This window comes from Ciona robusta, chromosome 1 (assembly GCF_009617815.1).
Source record: "Ciona robusta chromosome 1, ASM961781v2".
Classification (NCBI taxonomy): domain Eukaryota; kingdom Metazoa; phylum Chordata; class Ascidiacea; order Phlebobranchia; family Cionidae; genus Ciona; species Ciona robusta.
The window spans coordinates 749,771-774,290 of NC_143235.1; the positions used below are offsets into that span (position 1 = coordinate 749,771).

The following is a 24,520-nucleotide window of genomic DNA, read 5'->3' on the forward strand; positions in this document are numbered from 1 at the left end:
TAGGTTATAGTAGTAAAAATGCCACCAGCACAAACTGATCTACCATCCGATGTATTCCAAGATGGTACAGTTATTGGTGTGAAGGAATTATTTCAAAGTTATGAGGACTCTCTATTGCCAATAGACCAGCAGCTTCTTAAGTACAAAAAGAAAGACTTGCATGCCAGTCACTATCATAGAACAGCATGCAGAATCTTTAGCAATCGAAAACGGATTCATAGATCTCATTTTGTTGATGATAATCCTTTTGCAATTACTTCAACAAAAGATGAACTCGGTTCTAGAACTATCTCATATCACACACCCAATGAAGAGGTTGTTCACGTTTCAAGTCCTGACCAGGTTTCCACTCACAAGTCTTGGGTGGAAGAGCGTCGAAAGCTCAGGCATAACTTGAACAATCTTGGGCTAACGGTAGAATGGTTGGAGAAAAAACCTGTTCGGAATTTGGTTGAAAGCCGAGTTCTTGCTGGTTTGGCTGGCAAAGTGAAGAGAACACCTAGCGTAAGTTTATTGAATGATTCTGTATGTGTGGCTTATAATTTGGACCACCTATTAGTGACCACTCGGTTGAAGCAATTGCTGTTAATTGTCTTGCCCAAGGATAAATACAATCACAATGGTAGCAGCGATGAGATAATCTCTAGGTTAGAGACAGACGCCTCACTATTGTGCCAAGGCCCCCGACCATTCATAAAGTTTACATTTTTACACTTAATCAATAGTGTGTAAAAGCCCTGTTATGAACAATTATATCTATGCATGTGGAAAATATAATTCCAAAAGTTTATAAATTAATTTGCATAGATTACTTCATATAAAAATGAACTTAAACGTACTGTTTATTCTCTAATCTTCCCTTTTTTGAATTCGTTCTACAATTTTACATTTATCTCCTTTTTAAATTGCAGCCAACTTTTGCTCCTGAATGCCCATCTGATATTTCAACTGTTTTAAAGACAATCACCAAACATATTGCTTCAATTGATAAATTGCCGACCATATTTCCAAACTGCGATCGAACAAAACGAATTTCAAGACTTAACTGCAAAGAAGGATTGTTAAAGGTAGAAGTCTTAATGCTATATATAATATATTTAAATACGTAGGCGCCAAACCTGGGGTGGCAGGGTGTCCAGGTCTACCCTGAGATTTTCTAAACTGCATTAATCAGTAAAGATTGCGACCAAATTTGTTCTACAGGAATGGGTGTCTTACCATCCTTGTCTACCCTGTGTTTTAAAAAGTTTGACGCCTATGTTTATATATATATGTAATGTAATATGTATCGTTTTTACATTAGGCATTTTGTTGATTAGGCAAATTATAGTTAAATTATAGTTGCTATTAAAACTAAGTTCCCAAAAATGTTTTTTTTTTATAAGAAGAAGGGGTCCATTTTATATTATATATAAATATTCTAAAATCTTGGGTATTTGTTTAGTGTTTGAATGAATGAATGAATGTAACTTACTTTATCCTCGCGTGGCCGGAAAACGACAGTTGTTATAACACAGGTTTAACACCTCGTGCCAGCTTACGAGTTACCATGTATGTTACTTTGTGGGTATTTATTTTTTTTATTTTTTTTTTATTTTTTTATATATTGCTGTTAATTTGGACAACCCATTAGTGACTACTGGGTTGGAGCAATTTCTGTTAAGTGTCTTGCCCAAGGACACATACGCCCACAATGGTAGCAGCGACGAGCTTTGAACTCATTACCTCTGCGCTACAGGCAGGCGCGCTAACCACTACGCCTCGGCGCCAGTCAAGTTTCAATATATCAATATTTCACTATATATATATTATTAAGAGTGCTAGTTTCAAAAATGGCATCAAATGCATTTATAGTTGCAGAAAGTTTTGCCGATATCGGCATTTGACATTAAGGAGATTTTGAGATATTTTTATGAAAATAGTGAAGTGTCACTCTGGAAAGTTTTATCAACTGCACTGAAGAACATGGAATCAAGGTGAAACAAACTGGTTAACTAGATATTTAAATCTGAGATTCTGTGGCATTCCCTATAGCAGTGGTCAGGGTTGTATCCAGGAGTTTAAAAAGGGGGGGGCAAGTTTTTGCTTAGAAAATGGCCGGGTATAAAACGCAACGTGCTCGATAAAAACATACCTTGACTGACAATTTATATTTTTTTCTTTTTGAATTGTTTTTCTAAATATTATTCAAGGGCTCGTGACCCCACCCTTGTATTCGCCCCTGGCAGTGGTTCTTAACTGTGGCGCAACCAGCCTGTTCTAGAGTCATGTCATCTGCTCATCGCGATGCCTAAAGCGTGCCAGTTAATATATAAACGGTGTCCAGCTTTCCTCATAAACAGTTTTAAAAATACAATATGACCATTCCTAGCTTCTTCACTTTCAATCTTTTTGCTTGCTAAAACCATTCTCGCACCCCCTTCTAAAATTGCATATATAATGGGAAATTTATGTTTTGAAAAACTAATGTTATTTAATACATGTTTTATGCAGTGTTGGTCAACCATTACAGAGCATTGAATCAAGTTGGACACTATCTTCAATTGATGACGAGGTTTCAGTTTCTTATTTATAACAAAAATAAAGTAATTCTATTAATTGTATATGGGTGAGGTCCTACAGTGAGGCAAGCCATGTGTCCTGAGATTTAGGCCAGAGTTGGCCCATTACCCCAACATTGTATATGCACAATCTATTCTATATGGGTGAGGTCCTACAGTGAGGCATGCCATGGGACCTGGGATTTAGGCCAGTGTTGGCACATTACCCCAACATTGTATATGCACATTCTATTCTATATGGGTGAGGTCCTACAGTGAGGCATGCCATGGGACCTGGGATTTAGGCCAGAGTTGGCCCATTACCCCAACATTGTATATGCACATTCTATTCTATATGGGTGAGGTCCTACAGTGAGGCATGCCATGGGACCTGGGATTTAGGCCAGAGTTGGCCCATTACCCCAACATTGTATATGCACACTCTATTCTATATGGGTGAGGTCTTACAGCGAGGCACGCCATGGGACCTGGGATTTAGGCCAGAGTTGGCCCATTGCCCCAACATTGTATATGCACATTCTATTCTATATGGGTGAGGTCCTACAGCGAGGCACGCCACGGAACCTGGGATTTAGGCCAGAGTTGCCCCATTACCCCAACACCGCTGTGCTATCGCATGGGAAATGGAGTATTAGCTAACTTGGAATAATTAAACATAAATAGCTCGTTGTTTGTCTGCTTGATGTAGCAACCATCTTCCAATCAAATCTTAAACATAAAAAATGTTAAAGAAATAAACGCAAAGTTGCAAACCTGTTTTTTTTAATTTATAGGAATCAAATCCAATTGAACTCAGTGAAACAGAAAAGAAGAGAGACATAAGGTACAGACATCAATTAGGGAATGTGTTTAAACACCTCGTGCTTGCATAAAAACTACCACATGTGTAACTCTGTGGGTGATTGTTTCTTTTTAGTGTACGTCTGACTTATTAGTGTTTTGGTTATTACGTTTAGCGATTAGCAGATAACGCATGTATGTGTTTTTGGGCAAGATACTTAACGGCAATTGCTCCAACCCAGTGGTCACTAATGGGTTGGCTAAAAAATTATCAGTCATATATAAAAAATCCCCAAATAATTATCACCAACAAAGTTACATACGCGGTAATTCGTAAGCTGGCATGTGGTGCATGAAACAGAACACCCGTGTTATAACGACTGTCGTCTTTCCGCCATGCGAGGATAAATAACTTACCCTCAATCAAGATTGTTCACCAGCGCCTTTATTTTTCTTCATTATACAATGATAATCTATCCATTGTACCAGACAATGATAATCAAAAGTATTCACTTATTTCCCCTCAATATACAAACTGAGGGTATCTGAGGATGCCATAAAGAATAATTAAACCACAGTGCTGGATGGTTATCCAAAGTATTTTTTACAGACTAAAGGAATTTGAAGATGCAGTGAGGATCTGCAAAGAAAATGGGGTCGTGTTATCGGAAACCTTGTTGAGGAAAGTCCTCCTGCATCCAGGAGATGATGGAACTATCCGAGATGTGATGCAGCTGCCTCCACCTGGATCCTCCCTATCCAAAGACTTCTGGAGAATAAGTGATGAAAAGAAAAGAAGAAGAAAGGTAGCTGTGGTCATCACTTGTGATTTACGCCGTAACTAGGGGTATTGAGTCGAATTTTGCTAAAATTTCAGGCTTTACAGTGTGGCCACAGGCAGTGGGGTTTATGCCAGAACTGGGGTAACTGGTTAACTCTGGTCTAAATCCCAGGGCCCATGGTGCCTCACTGTAGGACTTCGCCCATATAGAATAGAATGTGCATATACATGTTGGGGTAATGGGCCAACTCTGGCCTAAATCCCAGGTCTCATGGCGTGCCTCACTGTAGGACCTCACCCATATAGAATAGAATGTGCATATACAATGTTGGGGTAATGGGCCAACTCTAGTCTAAATCTCAGGTCCCATGGCGTGCCTCACTGTAGGACCTCACCCATATACAATAGAATGTGCATATACAATGTTGGGGTAATGGGCCAACTCTGGCTCAAATGGCGAGCCATGTCATGGAACCTCACCAATATAGGTTTATTTCCTATGCCGTACCGCAAGACTTTAGGGAATGGGCAAATACACTCAATTTTTATACCAGATGAGCCGCAAAAATATTATCTACATTATGCCTGGTATCAGAAGTAGCAGACTACATGTTAGAATATACTTAAACGTTATAGTAACCCAAAGTACAGTCAGTTGCTGGCTCTTGTATTTGCATTTCTAGATTTCATGGCAGTTACAAAGCTCAAGGCTCCCATCAAATATGTCAGTAGTTAGCATGTCTGGCTCTGAAGCATCAAACAGTACTTTGCAAAGTAAAAACACCTCAAGAGACAAAGTCTTCAACAATGTCACATCAAATGAATGTATTAGCGAAGATTCATTCAGCACAGAAACATCTACTAATACTGACAGTGAAGACTCAACACAGATATCTTCAGATCTTAGTTGTTCATTACAGCAGAGCTCAGGCATCCTGTCTAATAACACATTGTCGAGCATGATGAGTGCATCGTCTAATAACATGTCAGTTTCAATGCTTGGAAAAGCTGGGAAAGTGAAGTCAAAATTATCAATGACAGAATTAGTAGATAGAGTTGTGTCGCATCATAGTTTGAATGTCAGTGGTTTATCACGAGTGCAGACACAAGTAAATAACCAGTTTGGAACCACTTTAAAGCAAGAGGTGAGTAAGAATACACAATGCAGTTACAACAAGCTTAGCCCAATTAGCATGTTAGGTTCGAAACCAGATATGAATGAAACTAATTTATCCTCACATGGGGGCCGCAAAATATAACACTGTTATACTCTTAGTCATACTATATGAATAAATAAACTTATTTACTCTCGCATGGCGGGGCAATGACAGTCGTTATAACACAGGTGTTCTTCTTCATACACCTCGTGCTCGCTTACAAGTTACCACGTATTGTGACATATGTAACTTATTTATCCTCGCATGGCGGGGTAACGACAGTCGTTATAACACGGTGTTCTGTTTCATACACCTCGTGCCCGCTTACGAGTTACCAAATATGTAACTTATTTATCCTCGCATGGCGGGGTAACAACAGTCGTTATAACACGGGTGTTCTGTTTCATACACCTCGTGCACACTTATGAGTTACCATGTATGTAACTTGGTAGCAGAATGTTTTTATGTATAACTGACAATTTAAACAACCCATTAGCGACCACTGGGTTGGAGCAATTGTCCTTAAGTGTCTTTCCTCGTTCTTGCTTACAGGTAACTATAAGTAATATATCATTTTATTGTTTAGAAAAGCAAGATATCATCAGCTGACACCACAACAACAGAAAGTGCTGTGAGGAAAAAGGCTGCAACGAACTTAATCACATTTCCCAAGCTACGAGATGTAGCACCAGAAAGGTATAACCTTTTTTATAGCTGCTGTTGTGAGCATATGTGTCCTTGGGCCAGTAATGGGCGTGTGTGTCCTTGGGAAATTTAACGGCAATTGCTTCAACCCATTGGCCACTAATGGGTTGTCTAAATTATCAGACATGCATCAAAACAATCACCCACAAGGGCCACAAAGTTACATGCGTGGTAACTCGTAAGCGGACATGAGGTGTATGAAACAGAACACCTGTGTTATAACAACTGTTATTACCCCACCAAGCGAGGATAAAGCAAGTTACATTTGTGGTAAGCAGGCATGAGCCTTATGAAACAGAACACACATGTTATAATGACTGTTATTTCCCACCAAGCGAGAACAAACAAGTTACATTTATTGGTTTAATTAAAAAATATACAGTTATAAATGTCATGCTGTCATATTGAAAAAATGTTGTTTTCATTTGGTTTTCACTCTGGTGTTTCACCAACTTTGTAACAGGCACCATGTGAATCTGTCCACTGGGCGAGCATTAGTTGGTAGGAAAGTGGATTGCTGGTTGACATTTGAAGAATATGAACGTTTAACAAGGTTACACCTTTTCATTCTATTTTCTTGTACAATTTGGTAAAAGAACATTCAAAGAATTATAAAACCGTATCCTCACGTCTCCCATAGACCATTGTTAATATGCCTGTAAACTGTGCAAAGGAATTAGTTGCCTTAATTAAAAAATTTAATTCTTATAAAACCTTGCATTTTGTCTGTTTTTGGAAGCTAAATTCCAATAAAAACTATAGATTAATTTTCTATGCAAACTATTTATACCCAAGAAAAATTGTGTGAATAAAAAATATTTCTTTTCCAGTACATTAGAGCCAACCATAAGAAGGGAAAGGCCAATTCCGAATGCATTCTGGCCGGGCCATTTAATGGACAAGTTGAGGTTATGTTTGTCACCATGCACCTCGCACCCCTTACCTGCATGCGATGCTGCAAGAAGCAAAAACACTTCATTTTATCAAGTCAAAAAAAAACCTCATAACGGTCACCGCGCAAATTATGGATATGATAATAATGAAAAGACTTGGCCCACTGATGGGAAATATGTTAAATATGGGAACCTCGATTCACGAAAAGTTTATCATATTTAAATATCATATGAATTCAGATTGTATTGTTTTTAATCAAGTTCTTATTTTGTTAAAACTATTTTCATCATTTTCTTTTATGATTATCTGAATTTTTTGGGGTACCCAAAAGAAATTCTGTAATGTGTTAATCAGGCCAGTTGCTTTGTACAAAAGGAGAATACTCAAATACTGTAGAAAGCAATGGCAAGTAAAATTCCTAAAAAACACCTACTAAGTTACATACGCGGTAACTCATAAACGGCTATGAGGTGTATGAAACAGAACACCCGTGTTATAACCACTGTCATTGCCCCGCCATGTGAGGGTAAATAAGTTACATACAAGGTAACTCGTAAGCAGGCACGAGGTGTATGAAACAAAACACCCGTGTTATAACGACTGTCGTTGCCCCACCATGCGAGGATAAATAAGTTACATACGTGGTAACTCGTAAGCAGGCACGAGGTGTATGAAACAGAACACCTGTGTTATAACCACTGTCGTTGCCCCACCATGTGAGAATAAATAAGTTGCATACGTGGTAACTTGTAAAGGGCACAGGGTGTATGAAACAGAACACATATGTTATAACGACTGTTGTTGCCCTGTCACACCAGGTAAAAAAAGTTTTGTTCATTTAGTAAAAGTTCAAGAATCAAATCCATAAAGTGTTTTAAATTTGAATCTGAAACCTCCTGATTTTGCACTTGAAGAACACATATGCCAACAATGGTAGCAGCGACAAGCCTTGAACCTATACCTTTGGGTTAGTTGCAGGTGCGCTAACCAACTGTGCTACGAAGCCAAACCATACATGACAAACAAACTTGTTTTCCAAAATTTTCTCCTACTACATGTATGTATATTTGATTTGTATTAAATTGTTTGCAAAAGGCTGGGCACTACTGGTCTATGATATTGTAACTTATTCTTTCTTGGGTCTGTGTGCGCATTGACATCAGGTTTCTGCAGAGTCTGGAATCTTGATAACCTTATTTTTTCTCGATCATTACATTTTGGACACGCTATCGCGTGGTACATTGTAAACCGCAGCCTAGATTGCCGTAAATAAAAGCTTTAATTGTGACAAGGTTGTTATAATATTATACAACTTAGGTATAATGTATTAAGTTGTCCACAAGAAAAGATACATAGTTTCATTTAATACCTCCAGCGTTTTTCAAATTTGTAATAAAAAAATTTACTCTCATAGCAACGATTGATGAAAAACTTCACGTTTTTTCCAACGCTTTTTGATCAGAACGATGTTTTTTTTAAGAAGGCACCAATCTCTGTGTGTTTATAAAACTATGAACCGCGAAATTGTGAAATACAATGACATGCATTCACATTCACTCAACATGCATTCTGTTAAATCTTTCAACACAAGCAGGATTTAAACTAAGTCATGGAGGCAGAGTCTTTAAATTCTTTAATAAGGTTGTCTTCTGCTAACACACTGAGTCCAGATTGCGAGTTCTCGTTGTCCACCAAGTCTTCTGTGTTGTCTTCTATCACAGCAACTTGCGGGGTAACTTGGGCTGGTTGTTTTTCACGAAAAGGAAGGAAAAGTTTCTTTGGTTCACTGAACTATATATGGGAGAATGTGGGTGTGATAGATGTATGTGGAAACCAGTTATAACTAATGGTTTGTCTGAATTGTCAACAATATGAAAATATTCACACAGTTATACAACTTAAATATATATAGACAATGGAGAGTTGCATTGGTCGCATAAAAGACTTAAAATATTAAATATGCTGACTGGTTGTTGAGGTAATGAGCCAACTCTGGTGTAAATCCCAGGTCCCATAGCCTGCCTCATTCTAGAACCTCACCCATATAAAATAGAATGTGCATATACAATGTTGGGGTAATGGGCCAACTCTGGCCTAAATCCCAGGACCCATGGCATGCCTCACTCTAGAACCTCACCCATATAAAATAGAATGTGCATATACAATGTTGGGGTAATGGCCAACTCTGGTCTAAATTCCAGGTCTCATGGCGTGCCTTACTGTAGGACCTCACCCATATAGAATAGAATGTGCATATACAATGTTAGGGTAATGGGCCAACTCTGGCCTAAATCCCAGGTCCTCGACAAGGACATCACCCACATAGAGTATATAGAGTAGAACAAATATACAAAGATTAGTTTAAACTTTAAACAATCAAACAGTTAAAGCCACCAACCTCATCGAGTAGTTTAGTTAGATCCCGTTTCATGGCGTAGGCATCTTCACCATCGGCGTAATACTTGGCTTCTACTTCGCTCTGTTCAAACTTGAGCGTGTGTGCGTAAAGTCTCAATGCTGCTCTGTTGCTAACTCGCACATGGAGTGAGACGTATCTGTTAATAATACAAAGCTTATAATTACTAAGATAATTAATCTTTGAATCAATCCTCTTTAAAGCCGACTCATTGTCCTTCCGCACATTTTTCCTTACTCACACTTTTCTTCTAATTAGAACTTTAATATGATTAATTGAACATGTTTGTTTTTTACATTGTAATGTCTGTAGGGTGTAACGGTCATGCCTTTTATCCAAAACATTATTATTTTTCTGTTTTATTAATAAGCTTGTTTTAACAACTGTTGTTTCACCGTTATTACATCCTTTTCGCTTTGTAAACTTTTTTGATTACAATCACTTTTACTACAGATAGAACTAAGTTAAAATAAAACCTACTTAAACAATTCCACCATAACTGTTGGCCAGTCTCGTAAGAAATGTAAAAACTAAAAATACCATTTCAAAATAGAGTTTGACCCCCCATAATAGATTGGTGAATACATATACAGATATAGAATCAAGTAAGAACCTACTTAGCTTTAAACGATTCCACCATGGCACGCGATGCATGGTCCATCAATTTGCGTGCTAAACCAAGTCTGCGGTGGGATCTTTTGACAGCCTAAATTAAGTAGTGTATTAACCGTTGCACATTCACTGATAACCACAGAATAAAGCATGAGTTTGATCTTCGCTGCCTGTAACCCAGAAGTAATGGGTTCAAGGCTCTTCACTGCTTCCATTGTGAGCGTATGTGTCCTTGGGCAAGACACTTAACGGCAATTGCTCTAACCAGTGGTCACTAATGGGTTGTCTAGATTGTCAGCCATACAGAAAAAAATAATTTACAAACCAACAAACGTGGTAACTTGTAAGCAGGCACGAGGTGTATGAAACAGAACCCTCGTGTTATAATGACTGTTGTTTTCCCAGCCATGCGAGGATAAATAAGTTACATACGTGGTATCTTGTGAGCGAGCATGAGGTGTATGAAACAAAACACCTGTGTTATAACGACTGTCATTGCCCACCATGCGAGAATAAAGTAATTTTATACAAACGGATACCAGTGAAGTAATATGTCCATGGGTTGCTTCATCCGGGTCTTCTTCCATCTTAGCGAGGACATAGCCCACAATATTCCCCTTTGCGTCTTCAGCAACATATGATAATTGTGGCCATGATAAACCATGGTAAAAGTAATATTTCATCTGGTAGTTTTCAGGCAAGCAAAGCAAGTTGCAATGCTGCATGTTCATCAAATCAGCTGGCTGTGGAAAAAACAACAAAGTTATATATTTTATGCAAGAAACTTTTTTATGTCTTTTTACACAAACAAACCTAATTTATGTTTTTTTACAAAAAATGTCTTTTTACACAAAGTTTTCTATTTCTTTTTTAATTTTAAACTAAAAAATTTAAGCTTCCTAGCATTTTAGGTATACCAAACTACGCAACAAGTTCCAACAACAGTTGTTACATGTTCTTTTTCATATACCTCGTCGGTAGCAGTTGGAGCAATTGCTGTTAAGTGTTTTGCACAATGACACATACGCCCACAACGGTAGCAGCTTACCATTGTGCATGGTTTAACTTATGTCATTTTACACTAAAAATTTTAATTTTCTATCTTTTAGTTATACCAACTGCGCAAAGTCGGCTGTTAAAACATGGGTGTTCTTTTTCATACACCTTGACAGTAGCAGCAGTAAGCCTTGAACCGATAACCTATGGGTTAGATGCAGGTACCAATGTGCATGAACCAACCTACCGTTGAGTTTCGAATGTTCATGTTGTTTCTCCCATGCAAAAAATTCACAAAAGTATTTCCACCAAGAATTTACAAACTTTTACGAACCACCTAACGATCTAAAACATATTTAATGATAAAACCAGATTCTACAAAATATATATAGAAAATTCCGCAACCAAAAAGACGAAAAAACACCAAAATTAGTGACTTATAAAGTTACATTGAAAGAGAACAAATCTGTAACTGCCACTCCTATCCGTTACACCTAAAACAAAATTTATTACAAAAAAAAATTTCCAAGGAAATGCCGAAAAAATTACGGAATGTCATGAAAAAACATGTACCCGGCAATATTTATAAGCTAATACTTTATAAAGATTTTTACTTTACATTAAATATGGACGGAGAAAGTATATCCGATAAAAAGTAAAAGCAAAACAGCATATTTAATATAACAGTAATAACATTTCATAGGGGCATTTAAAAAAAACTATTTTACAGAAATAAAGATGCATTTATTGGTCAGTTTTGGTGTGATAACTTTTAAAATTCACATCAGAAAAGCAAAAACCACTGTTGTATCAAATTGTAATTAATAAAAGATGGCTTAAAAAGTAAAAAAAAAATAATTAAATTCAAATTTAAAATTAATTGTAACTAAATCCCTAAAGCTTGCATATGTATCTTCATATAATCCTCCAACAGCGTTATTTACAAACACAAATAAACATAGTGAGTACGTATAATAAAGTTACACAGCACACCCATATTGCAGCCAACGAGTAAAACACTGAACCAAAAATTTAAAGCTTTGATGAAAATGTGTACTTAAAAATATCATAGTCATTAATAGACAATTTTTTAGGCATTTTACAATAAAATTTACTTAATATAAACTTCCTATTAGAAAATGTCTTGCATTTCACTATAGTTCATCGTTTGTACATGTTGTGTACGTGGTTGTAACGCCATTTACAGTATTCGTAACAGTTTTACAGTTTTGACGGGAACCTAAATAGAAAACAGTGTATAAGGAATTGCTTTTCGCACTTTCTATATAGGTGAGGTTTCGTAGCGTGGCACACCATGGGACCTGGGGTTTAGGCCAGAGTTGGCCTATTACCCTAACATTGTATATGCACATTCTATTCTATGTGGGTGAGGTCCTACAGTGAGGCATGCCATGGGACCTGGGATTTAGACCAGAGTTGGCCTATTACCCCAACATTGTATATGCACATTCTATTCTATATGGGTGAGGTCCTACAGCGAGGCACGCCATGGGACCTGGGATTTAAGCCAGAGTTGACCCATTACCACAACATTGTATATGCACATTCTATTCTATATGGGTGAGGCCCTACAGTGAGGCACACCATGAGACCTGGGATTTAAGCCAGAGTTGACCCATTACCACAACATTGTATATGCACATTCTATTCTATATGGGTGAGGCCCTACAGTGAGGCATGCCATGGGACCTGGGATTTAGGACAGAGTTGGCACTTGTACTTTACCCCCACACTCAGGGTGCTACCATATGGATCTCGCCAAATGTTAAAGCCTGTTACCGCTATTGGTCAAAACATAAAAAAAACACAAAACGTTGATAAATATCAAGAACACAATAAATTCTCACCTCTCACTTTACTTGAAGTAAAAGTTTGATGTGAATGGGAACCTTCCATGTTTTGAAAATGAAAACTATCAATACTGTGAACACATTAAAGTTAGCACTAAATGTCAAGGTAAAATTAAGGGGCTTTCTTGGCGCAATTTTGTAAATTTGGGTTAAGCTGTGCTAATAATAATAACTCAAGTAACATCCAATAAGACATACTAGTTTGACCATTCATGTTCGACATTAACCAACTTGAAATATAAATAACTTAAACTGTTATCGGGTCACATGAGGATAATAAGTTACATTCATTTATTTATTACATTAGAACTAAATAAACATTAGGATTGTAATTGATTTGCCACAAACGAAATTGTTACCCTCAAACACTGTGTGATTACTGTGGTATACTTATACTGGTATGTAGATCAACCACATTGAAACCAGCTGTGCAGCTGCTGTTTACCAAATCATATCTTTGTCCTAAACTGGGAGGGTATGAACTTAAGGAGTTCACTAATTTCCGAGAGTTTACAAATTTTACACAAAATACTGCATATATCTGGGACCATGGCATAGTGGTTGGTTAGGGTGCCTGCCTGTAACCCAGAGGTAATGAGTTCAAGGCTTGTTGCTGCTACCACTGTGGACGTATGTGTTCTTGGGCAAGACACCTAACGGTCATTGCTCCAACCCAGTGGTCACTAATAGGTTGTCCAAATTATCAGCCATGCTAAAAAAAATCTCAAAAATAATCACCCACAAAGTAACATACATGGTAACTCCTAAGCTGGCACGAGGTGTTAAACCTGTGTGATAACGACTGTCATTTTCCGGCCACGTGAGGATAAAGTAAATTACATTCATTCATTCATTCATATTTATTATACTATTAAGTGTTGACCATGAAGTGTTGTGAAAATGTTAGAAAAAAAGGTGGCAGGCAAAAATTTGGGAAGCCATGATTTAGAGTCTATACAATAGACAGAAGTTATAACTCACTCTGGGAAGAAAGAAGCTGAGTCGTCACTTTGGAAGTCGGTAAACATGTTTGGCATGTCAAAGAAATCATTAAAACCTTCAGAAGCCCTGGGAAAAACAAGATTTTTTTATTGAAACCATCTACAGAAGATAACTTGTAAAACTACTAGCTAATAATCTAAAAAAATTAGGGGAAAAGAATTAGTATCTTTAGTTTACCTATAAAATTAAAGAAACTTCTTAGAATTAGATAATCACTGTGAAAAGCATAGAAAAAATTCCCAGGCAGAAAAGCAAAAAAAATTTACCGCTTGTGGTGTTTTTTATGCTCATGAAACATATCGTCGAAATCTTTGAAAAAGTCGTGCATGTTAAAATGGGAGCGGAAATGGTCATGAAAGTTTCCCCCATCGCTACTTCCCCCCATATTGTCGTTCAAACCATCTTCTCCATACTGGTCATAGCGTTGACGCTTTTGCTTGTCAGATAATACTTGATAAGCTGTATTAAGATGTAATATTATATCAAAACAATGTTTTGGCCTGCACAGTATTATTTCAAGCAAAATTTTTAAGGAATAACAGGACGAATGTTTTTTATCCTACACAGTAGGAGTCTACAGCAGTATTAGCACTAGTGAAGAATCCTTCATTACATTATAGATTACGCTGTGAAAAGTTTTATGGGTTAGTATTAGGGGTTAGTGGTTAGCAGATAACATTGGGAAGGATTGATTATAAGCTGCATGCAGGAAATGTCAAAATGTAATACATATACATTGTCTACAAAAGGGATACTTCTGGCAATAGTGAAGAATGGTGTGGTACAGATTAGGCTGGTGGAAAGTGTTACAGGTTGGTAGTTAGGGGGTTATAGGGGGTCAGTGGTTATGGGCTTAGTGGATAGAATTAACGTAAGGATAGGATTCTTTCATTTCTTTACTAGCACCAAATAATACTTTAAAAACAAGTAATATACCTTCTGCAATGTCTCTAAATTTTGCTTCCGCGTTTGGCTCTTTATTTTTGTCCGGGTGATATTTTAACGCAAGCTTACGGAACGCAGATTTGATTTCTTTCGTTGTAGCAGTTCGACCGACCCCGAGAATTGTGTAATAATCTCGTTGCGATGAAGTAACTAATGCACATAACATTGAAAATAGAAGAAAAATGAACAGAAAACATGGAGACCGAAGATTTTTCATGCTAACTACAGATTTTAACAGTATATTTTAAAAACTGCATTAACGCTCTGTACTTTCATATAGATTCTCAGTACAATAATAACAAACCGAACGACTGAAAAGACACGCCATGTTCGTTACGCGCCATCTACTCCAAACAACACATAGAAGTTTTGAAACTAAAACTTAAAATGCGTCAAGACAATTTATAGAAAATACTAAAAAATACCTAAAACCATAGTTTAATAAAGAAGTAGTTTCACGGGTACGCGATATCACGTGGTTCGTCACGCATGACTGTGGTCCCACTCCGCGGCAAATTGACTGGCAGAGAATAGTGTTAGTTGTATTGGTTAGTGGTGCGTCTCTAATGTTTGGTGTAACAAAAAAAAACACAAACTTGTCTTACAATACAAAACTAAATAGTATTCATGTTCGCAATGTCAATTTCTAAGTAGTAGTAATACAGTAAGTGTATGTGACTAGTATTTTTGAATTGGTTGTTATAAAGATTTTCTGTTTTTCTGCTGTCAGACTTACTTGTAACTTGTACACCCGAGGTCATTTAGCAAATATGTGTTCCACTTCTGTTGAGTCCGATGAAATCATCCAAGAATTTATGAATATACCAGAGTTTGAAATTGAAGAAAGCATTGATACAGAAATAGGTTTGGGATCACAGGAAACTTGTGCATGTCAACCTGAAAAACTGTTAAAAGAAATAATGAAAAAATTGGATCCTTCAAAAGAACTTACAAATCATGGAGAGGTATTTGCCAAAAAGTGGATAGCAAATGCAAATTGCAGTAAAAACATTGACATTCTCGAAATTAATATTGCAGACTATCCATCCATATGTCATGATAGTGATCGTTTTTTTAATCCAGCACCTTCAGATAAATTCAGTGGGCCGCATTTGTTGTTAATGCTTATTAAAGAATGCTCAAAAAGTACAAGAAAAATTGAAAGCTCTTCTGGACTAACTTATAAAGGCATTAGTGAAGTGGAAAACGATGGAATTGAGTATTTGGCTGGTTACACTGTTATGAAAGCTTCAAAAAAGTTTGGATCCGAAATAATTTCACCTTTCATACAAGATGAGCCACATGGCAATTTAATCAAAGTAATGGAGAAGAAGCAAGGAGTTTTATTTTATCCTAGTGAAGATTTGATGTACATTTTACAATATTGTTTCCAAATATGTGCCAAAGAAGTTGAAAAGAAACCTCAAGATGTCAATTTCAATCAATCAACAGAAACTATCCTAAAAAGCGAAAGATTTCACATATCTTTGTGCAAATTTAATGACATGTCAAATGCTAATTGCCTTTCTGCTTTGTCTTTTATTGTCAAATTATTTGTTAGAGTTTTGGCTTACACCTTTGCAAAAAAACTTTTTAGTAAATTTGTCAAAAGTGGATCGAAGGGGTTGCGCAGTGATTTAAAACGCAAAACAAAATAAAGCTTACTTTTTGAGATACTGTTGAGTGGTGACCATACATTGTTTTTTCCATACTTTTATTTATTATATATATAAATTTTACATAATTTTTTTGATATAACAATTTAAAAGTAAAATAAAAATGTTAATGCTTTCGTTATGTAAAAATGTTAATGCTTTCATTATGTAAAAATGTTAATGCTTTCGTTATGTAAAAATGTTATTGCTTTCATTATTAGATTTTTTTTGCTCTGTGACCCAAATTTGGATCTCGAGGAAGCGCCTCTGTCCTGCTTTAACAAAAAAAACCTAGAGAAGTGATAAATTTGGGTAGAGCAGCAGGTCAGATCGGAGAATAAGCACTCTGAGTAAAAAGGCTGTTGCTTCTTATATCGTTTTATATTAATACGACATAGTTCTCTTATTCTTTGATTATCGCACTGATGGCCACTGTACATTGGTCTGTCTGTAGTGATCTGTATTTCTAATGTTTATACGACATGTTTTTCAGGGCAATTTGTTTAATTTAAATTGTCTCAACTACGTTTAGCTATTATGCCATCGCATTGTGCCCTACCAGGATGTGGGTATTCGCACAATAAATGTAATGGAGGTCCAAAAAGAAGCCTGTTTACTATTAAAAGGCCGGAGTTAGGAAAAAAAAGTGAGATTGAGCGAGAGCATTACCGTCAGCTCACAAGAATTATGTTGTCCATGAGGGATGCTGGTAAAGGGGACAACATAAAGAGCATGCTAAATAAAGAAAGGTTTGTTAAATGACAACAATACTCATTCTTATAGGATTGGCTGATCATTGTAGTTCATTCTTATTGTTTGTAATAATATTTTTAAACTGAACATTTCAGTGCAGCAATTTGTGACATTCATTTTAAATCGGAAGATATACTCAAAAATGGTGATAGGTCAACTCTTCGATTGGGTGCAATACCGTGTTATAATTTACCAAAATCGACCAGTGTAACAACGGCTGCATTAAACCCTGGTAGACATGGAACAGCACTTAACCGACCATCACCTCCACCAGTTGTTTACCATAAAAATTTAAAACAAATACTACGGGCTGCTGAAAAATTACCAGAGAATATAGAAGGTTTGGTAAATTGAGGTTAGCATTTTCTAGAAAATATATTTTAATGTCTATTTTTGAAGGATTTTCGGTATTGTATTTTCTCTCCAAAGACGAACTGCAACTGACATTTCAATTTCAGAAACCAAACCGTCTCACTCCTGACATCAGGTGGACGAAGTTGTTTTGTTAAGGCATGATTGTAAAAGCTGTGTAATATATATAATATTTTGTTTAGAATTATGTTTTGTTCCATTGACAAAGAGTTGGTCATAAAAGATTTTTCTTTGCATGGTTGGCCTGTTAGTCAAGAATATTGGCCAAATATTGATGTGATGCACGATTCTTTAAAGCATACTTTGGGTTTGACAATTGGTAACACACTACATAAGCATACAGACTAAATGGCTAACTTTCAGCTAAGATTGTGAATGTGCGTATTTGTACCGGTATTGAACAGACGAATAGCATGACTCGATTTACCCAGCCTCACCCAATTTTGTCTTGGACTGGCACAAATATTACAAGTACTACATATCATAGATCTTTCAGTTGCCACATAATAAATGGTAAGTAATTGTTCTGAATGTGCCCCTTGCAAATTCCTACAATATTTTGTAAAACAAAATGCAGTTGGAATTAAGAAAAATGCAATTGAGGTAGCCAGTTTATATATAATAGCAACAGTAAGTTTATATACAATGACTACCTGGATATACAATGCTTTAGAATCCGATGACCATTGCTGTCAAGAATGCTTTAAAGTTATGCATAGAATCAGGAGCCATAATGCATCAGTGCTTAGTGAAGGTTCAGAAGATAGTCTAGAAGAAAAAATCAAAGTATAAAGAAAATATTTATTTGTCAGTTTCAGATATTCCTTTAATAGTTTAATTTTTAAGGCTGCTTTTGGCAAGTCTTCTAGAGAGCTGAATGAATGGCAGTTGGTTTTTTTTGAAAATCAAGTAAAAAATGCTGGTTTGCACCCAGCTGGAAGGAGATATCATCCAGACGTAGTTCGTTGGTCAATTGAGTTGTATTGCAAGTCTCCTGCAGCTTATAGACATATCAGAGAAAGTGAAGTTTTGATTTTACCTGCTTCATCAACCATTTCCTGTTATCGGTTTGTTTCTCATTTGGGTTTTCGTAGAACTGAAAGGTCTTATTTTTTTGCAATCCGCAGCAACCATATATCTCCAAGATCTGGAATAAATGAACAAGCAATGCTTGAGGTTGAACGGGTTATGGTAAAGTACAATAGCTTGCCAGCATACATTACTGTTGATGAGATGACTAGTAAGTGCTGTAAAGCTAGTTTATATGGTGTTACTTTAACAAAATTTATTTAGTACGCGAAAACATTGTTATGAAAAGTGGTAAAATTGTTGGCTTTGTTGATGAATGGGAACCAAATAAAGTTGCTTCAAAGATTTTAGGTAAAAGTGTAGTTAATTGAATATTTGTTTAAACATTTACGTTTCAGTGTACTACTTGCGTACGGTAAAGAAAGAAATTTCTATGCCGATCGCATGGTATGAAACCACAAGTACGCATGCCAGCCAGCTCACCTTTTGTTTCTGGAATATATTGCATGCATGTGAGAGCCGCAATGTGCACATTCATGCAATTGTGGCTGATGGGTTCACATGCAATCGGAAAATGTTCAAGCTTGCAAGTGGTGTTGGCTCCCTTGGTGTTTTTGCAACCCTATCCGCTCCTAATCCATACGACAAGGACAGACCTATTTTTTTATGTTCAGATGTTTCACACCTTCTTAAGGTACATATTGACACTATGATATATACTGCCAGGCATATTATACTTATATTTTGAATAAGCTCTTTCTGCAAAAACTTTGGATATTTAGGTCGTATTCATCAGGGTGAATGAAGACGACTTGAATAGAATGTTGCAACGTTAGTTTGCAAAATTCTTGCCAAAAAAACTGATTCAAAATACAAGTATATTTGGACTATGTGGCATCTCAATGACATTAATAAAATTAACTTCTTCAAAATAGACAATAAGAAATGCCCTGTTCGCATCAAAACCTGGAGGTACACGATTTCTAAATATGACTGGAGATTTGGGTAAAGAGGTGTTGTGGACACACATCTCTCAGTTATATGATTTAGAAAAAAGTCTACCTTTAACAACTTGGACCCGCCTGACAACTGCTCACATTAATCTAAATAGTTTTTCAAAGGTGTAGTATACATACAGTATAATTAACGTACCCATTGTAAACAAATTACAAAACAGATGAAAGTAAATTTGGCAAAAGGAGTTATTTCATGGAAAGTAGGCAAAGCCTTGACCATGGTAAAGGGGGCTTCTGGAACAGCTGATTTTGTTTTACTGTTTGACAGGTAGCCATTATTTTTAATATCCAAGCTTTGTATTTTCTTTACAAAGAAAACTGACTTACTTTCAGATGGTACGACATCATGTCATGCACAGGTGAACACCCTCTGTATACAATGGACGATCCAAGATTGATCTGGTTGAAAGAGGAGTTTCTGCCAAAATTAAAGTCATGGGAGGTGAAGTATCAAAATTGAATTTATTCGCATAGTCTGTAATGTAAAACCTGTAATGTAATATATGCCTAAATGCTAAGAAAACACTTTTAGATGTTTAACTCGTAATGATTTAAATTTTAGAATCATGTGAAAACTCACCACAAAGGGGAATGGAAACGAATGCTTCCATCACCAACTCATGAGGGTATACTGTTCACCACACATAACTTCATTGCACTTGCTGAACGGATTCTTTCTTTGCCCAGTATTAAATATATATGTTTGGGAACTTTCACACAAGATGTGCTTGAAGCAATGTTTGGAAATCTAGTATGGATTTTATAAAACTTCTCTATCCAATTGTTATAAATGCGTTATGTTTTCAGAGACAACTAGGAAAGTATTCCCAAAATCCAGATATTACAGAAGCTGCATATGGTATCCAACACATTATACAAAGACGGGCAATTAAGAAAATGAAGGGGGGGAATACTTCCCATGGCAAAAAAAATGTGTGGTCAACAGTATCACATGAACCGGTCAAGTTAAAATAAACCTGCATACTCCTATTGCTGGTGCTTTAACGACAGGTTAAACGTACAGGCATTGCCTGTTACAAAATCAATTTGCACCACTGTATAGCAGCCGCCACTGAACTAATGGCCAAGCTGAACGCAGTGGGGCACACATTTGTAGCTCTTGTTCAAGATCCGTACTGCTCCCATGGTAAAGTTCTAAATTTCCCAACATCAACGATATTCTACTTCTACACGTTCAAGAGCTGAGACTGAGAGCATGACTGTGTTAAACTAGCATACATAAAACTCATCACATGGCCACTGGCTGAATTTACGGACAGGGACATTCGCATTTATTCCACTAATAATAATAAAAATAACTATTTTGTTTTCTCCTCAGTTTACATGCCAGATGACGACGGAAATGCTCCTCTACATTTGCTTGTCATACTAAATATCTTCTATTTAAAACCCTAGAGGACAGCGCGTAATGGCTGACGAGTGGGATTGAAGTCAACCGTGACGAAATATAATAAAAAAACAAAGAGTCGGAGAACTATGTTGTATTATTAAACTATGCTAAAACTTATAATTTTACGAAATGTAGATCCAGCCGAGTCGAATATTTGGTATGATTGACAGTTTAACAAAAGAGCCGAGCTCTAATGAATGAGCACGTTTTAGTTTCAAGAGTGGCTACATTTTTGTTGGCGACTTTCGTAGAAAGTATTGAACACAGCCACAAAAGCTCCCGGTTTGTAAGATATGTATAGTAGGTTGGGGAAGATGGGACACCTTTTCGCTCTCTTTTTTTTGTCCCATTTGATAGTAAACAAAGAAAATTCAAACAATTATAAAACCATATCCTCACGACTACCATAGACCGTTGTTTAATGTTTAAAACACGATCAAGATATTTTGATATTATATGTTATAGGTGTCCCGTCTTGCCTAACCCTACTCTACTATACATGTATCTGTACACCTAGTTCTTTTGCACAACAAGTCTAACGACACATAGTGACGTTTGAAAGTCTAATGTCACTCTTCCATGACGTATCTAGTCCGACGTCATATATCACTACCACGTCATAAAGCAGAAATTTAACTGATATTTTATTTTGCAAGAGTACGAGGATAATAGTTGGATTGTTGCAAAATAAAGTAAAACAACTAAACGTGGTGACTTTAATTGAAGCTTCCGCAAATTAAAAACAGGATCAAAATACCTTCATAGCTTATGTGGCTGGCGTTGGTGGAAAGCCACATGACCCCGCCCTACTACGTTGCCTGAATACACACACGCCCACAATGGTGGCAGCGACGAGCTTTGAACTCATTACCCTGTAGCCATTGAATCTCTTAATCATGTATCCCATACTCAACGACGCAAATAAAATGCACAAGAATAAAATTGGCCATCACGATTCCAGGAGATCAAAGTGAGGAGACCATATTCTCATTTTATTCCGGTACTGCCTACCCCAAAAAATATATAATAATAATAATATCTGTATATATGTATATGCTTATGGGACTCTACCATTTGGCCGACAGAGGGACCCCCTGCACCATAAGACGGCAGATGGACACGTCGCCACTGTATACGGAATCGAGCCGCCGCTTCGAGGAGGCGAATAAATGAATCAATGATACTTGTGTAGTGGTAGACGTGTGTGTGTGTATAGATTAAACTTTAGCATTTAAGAAGTTTATAGATTGAATAATATAGTAGGGTATAGGAAAAGATGGGACACCTTTTCATTTTATTTTCTCGTCAAATTTAATAGTAAACAAAAAAGGAACGTGAAAGAATTATAAAACCGCATTCCTCACGACTCCCATAGACTGTTGTTAAGTGTTTAAAACACGATCAGGGTATTTGGATGTTATGAGATCACGGTGTCCCATCTTCCCCACCCTACTATATATGTTACATGCTGGTACAGTTATATTAATATGGTATATGGTTTATCATTACGTTAATGTCTTAGCATTGTTATAATTTCCTGCCGTGTTTGCACAGCAAGGAAATACCTGTCTCCATCATCGCAGATTAATCATTTGAATTGTGTTTCACTACGTTAATTGCCTTCTTTCTTGTGTATGTGTCTTGCCACGTCTATGTGTGTTTTGTAATGCTTGTGTTTTATATATTCGAGTTTTCGCCTTATACGCCATATAGTCACTTTGTCCTTGTGATGTCATTAAAAAAATCAAAGTCTATCGTTACTTTTAGACGAGGTATTGCCAGGCACGCGTAAAGAGTAACTACTTAGACATATTCCTATAAAGTCATTTAAGTTAGTTGCGTTTATTGTATTATAGAAGCTTGAATGGAACCTGTTTCGAGAATACGAATAAGTGAATGAATGATTGCATCTTTTGCAGCGAAAACAAATGCAAGCAGTAGCAGAACCAATATTTTCCTAACTGTCTTGTAACTGAATGACCGTAAAGTGAGACATCACTCCACGTATATATATATTGAAGCCAGAGTTCGGATTGTTCTGAAATGATAACATTTTATAGAAAATGTCGCATGCAATGTTGGTTTACTTTTAAATTTCTTGTATACGCAACAGGGAGCATCGTATTTAAAATCAAAGGACTGTCAGTTTAGAATAGTCTTCCGTGAAATAAATTCCATGCACGAAATGCCGCTGTCATCCCCGTTTGTTTATGTGTGAATGAATGCGCCGTCAATCATCAACACGAGCTACAGGATCAAAATACAACTGTACAAAGTAATATGTGATGCTATGATAGAGTGGGGAAGATAGGACACTTTTTCATTCTATTTTTTCGTCCTTTTTTCGTTTGGTAGTAAACAAAAAACATCCAGAGAAATATAAAACCATAATATACTGAAGTCACTTCAGTACTATGATAAAACCGTACCCTCACGACTCACATAATAGACCGGCGGTATTTGTTTAAATCACGATCAGAATATTCAAATATTATATGCTAAAGGTGACTCATTTTACTCCATCTTACTACATTTAATCCAAACAATACCCCTCTGTACTACCCAGTGCCTGACGCGTAACGAAATTTGGTATTTGGCTTGACTTTAAGTACCAGCGGCGCCACTCTACCCCCATCCTACTATATAATAAGGCCAACCGCAACAATTAAAACTTTGCATTAAATTTATTAACTGTTATAAAACCCTAGGTTTCGTAACAAAAATTTAGCATTTTGCTTGACTTAACTAACGTTGCAAGCAAACATTGTCGTTACGAGCATGGTGAACAGAAAACTATAAACGATTGACGTCGTCTTCCCGCTATTGTTCTGTGCATTTAAAACCGCATTGAGTTGCAGTTAGTCGTATAGTTTTGGCAGCACTCCTTTGAAAAACAAAACTGCATTGCATTAATTGAAATCACCAAGATAAATCAAATTGTTTGCGAATTGACAGGGCGGCGTATTACTTCTTTGTTTAACATGTCTTGTATTAAATGAAGCCCTATTGTCTATTCTACTACTTGCTGTCATTACTCAAATCGCATCTCAAACCATTTCAGTCGGCAAGGAGTATGATGGCATCCGTAGACTAATCTGAGAATCGCAGTCATTTTAAAAATTCATCCTTAGTTGCGACTCAATGCATGTTACGTATGTTCGCCCATTATAGTAAAAACTTGATTTCGCTTTTCGATTATTGTAGCAAAGTTTAGAAATATATATTGAAAAGACAGAATGTAGCGACAAACAACAGTTGTTAAAACACGCTTACAGTTAAAATCATATTTAGTTGGAAGAAAATAAGCGTGGTCGCTACACCTATAGCAGACAGTTATAAATTTCTTATTGTTTCGATGCCGATGGCTTATTAAACCTTATGCCCTGGTATCATGTTGGTATATCACAGATGTTCACGTCGCGTACCTATACATATAGTAGGGTGGGGGAAGATGGGACATCTTTATCACATAACATTCAAATATCTTGATCGTGTTTTAAACAATTAACAACGGTGTATGGTAGTCGTAAGGATACGGTTTAATAATTCTTTGAATGCTCTTTG

At 36.6% G+C, this 24,520-nt stretch overlaps 4 protein-coding genes and 1 long non-coding RNA gene across 5 annotated transcripts; 2 read left to right on the forward strand and 3 right to left on the reverse strand.

Moving 5' to 3' along the window:
- Window positions 1–18: 18 nt before the first annotated feature.
- Window positions 19–8,169, forward strand: LOC149741104 (uncharacterized). The gene is made up of 9 exons (XM_089880936.1): window positions 19–504; window positions 912–1,067; window positions 1,855–1,976; window positions 2,494–2,554; window positions 3,335–3,384; window positions 3,952–4,147; window positions 5,866–5,975; window positions 6,448–6,537; window positions 6,815–8,169. Exons 1-9 carry the CDS (start codon window positions 19–21, stop codon window positions 7,098–7,100), a joined length of 1,557 nt encoding a protein of 518 aa, XP_089737062.1. The 3' UTR covers window positions 7,101–8,169.
- Window positions 8,170–8,221: 52 nt separating this feature from the next.
- On the reverse strand, window positions 8,222–11,305 carry LOC149741105 (N-alpha-acetyltransferase daf-31-like). The gene is made up of 5 exons (XM_089881009.1): window positions 11,150–11,305; window positions 10,446–10,649; window positions 9,912–10,000; window positions 9,277–9,433; window positions 8,222–8,669 (listed from the first exon to the last, which is right to left on the reverse strand). Exons 1-5 carry the CDS (start codon window positions 11,168–11,170, stop codon window positions 8,481–8,483), a joined length of 660 nt encoding a protein of 219 aa, XP_089737135.1. The 5' UTR covers window positions 11,171–11,305; the 3' UTR covers window positions 8,222–8,480.
- LOC149741106 (dnaJ homolog subfamily B member 9-like) lies at window positions 11,247–15,084 on the reverse strand. The gene is made up of 5 exons (XM_089880998.1): window positions 14,712–15,084; window positions 14,042–14,234; window positions 13,755–13,841; window positions 12,771–12,844; window positions 11,247–12,142 (listed from the first exon to the last, which is right to left on the reverse strand). Exons 1-5 carry the CDS (start codon window positions 14,935–14,937, stop codon window positions 12,057–12,059), a joined length of 666 nt encoding a protein of 221 aa, XP_089737124.1. The 5' UTR covers window positions 14,938–15,084; the 3' UTR covers window positions 11,247–12,056.
- A 1,206-nt stretch (window positions 15,085–16,290) lies between these two features.
- LOC149741107 (uncharacterized) lies at window positions 16,291–19,154 on the reverse strand. Its single transcript, XR_016385323.1, has 4 exons — window positions 19,013–19,154; window positions 18,540–18,647; window positions 18,154–18,268; window positions 16,291–17,653 (listed from the first exon to the last, which is right to left on the reverse strand). It is a non-coding gene; the product is annotated as an uncharacterized LOC149741107 (long non-coding RNA).
- Window positions 19,155–19,855: 701 nt separating this feature from the next.
- LOC149741108 (uncharacterized) lies at window positions 19,856–21,064 on the forward strand. Its single transcript, XM_089881152.1, has 3 exons — window positions 19,856–19,987; window positions 20,108–20,296; window positions 20,353–21,064. Exons 1-3 carry the CDS (start codon window positions 19,892–19,894, stop codon window positions 20,518–20,520), a joined length of 453 nt encoding a protein of 150 aa, XP_089737278.1. The 5' UTR covers window positions 19,856–19,891; the 3' UTR covers window positions 20,521–21,064.
- The last annotated feature ends 3,456 nt before the right edge of the window (window positions 21,065–24,520 follow it).

Coding starts and splice junctions, on each gene's coding strand:
- LOC149741104 (XM_089880936.1), top strand. CDS start 19: ATGCCACCAGCACAAACTGATCTACCATCCGATGTATTCCAAGATGGT. Junction 3,385..3,951: donor GAAAAGAAGAGAGACATAAG/GTACAGACATCA, acceptor TATTTTTTACAG/ACTAAAGGAATTTGAAGATG. Junction 5,976..6,447: donor CGAGATGTAGCACCAGAAAG/GTATAACCTTTT, acceptor ACTTTGTAACAG/GCACCATGTGAATCTGTCCA.
- LOC149741105 (XM_089881009.1), bottom strand. CDS start 11,170: ATGAACATTCGAAACTCAACG. Junction 10,650..11,149: donor TGAACATTCGAAACTCAACG/GTAGGTTGGTTC, acceptor TTTTTTCCACAG/CCAGCTGATTTGATGAACAT. Junction 9,434..9,911: donor GTGGAATCGTTTAAAGCTAA/GTAGGTTCTTAC, acceptor TATTATTAACAG/ATACGTCTCACTCCATGTGC.
- LOC149741108 (XM_089881152.1), top strand. CDS start 19,892: ATGTCATGCACAGGTGAACACCCTCTGTATACAATGGACGATCCAAGA. Junction 19,988..20,107: donor CAAAATTAAAGTCATGGGAG/GTGAAGTATCAA, acceptor TTTAAATTTTAG/AATCATGTGAAAACTCACCA. Junction 20,297..20,352: donor AAGCAATGTTTGGAAATCTA/GTATGGATTTTA, acceptor TTATGTTTTCAG/AGACAACTAGGAAAGTATTC.
- LOC149741106 (XM_089880998.1), bottom strand. CDS start 14,937: ATGAAAAATCTTCGGTCTCCATGTTTTCTGTTCATTTTTCTTCTATTT. Junction 14,235..14,711: donor ATTTAGAGACATTGCAGAAG/GTATATTACTTG, acceptor ATCTTAATACAG/CTTATCAAGTATTATCTGAC. Junction 12,143..12,770: donor TACTTCAAGTAAAGTGAGAG/GTGAGAATTTAT, acceptor TTTTCTATTTAG/GTTCCCGTCAAAACTGTAAA.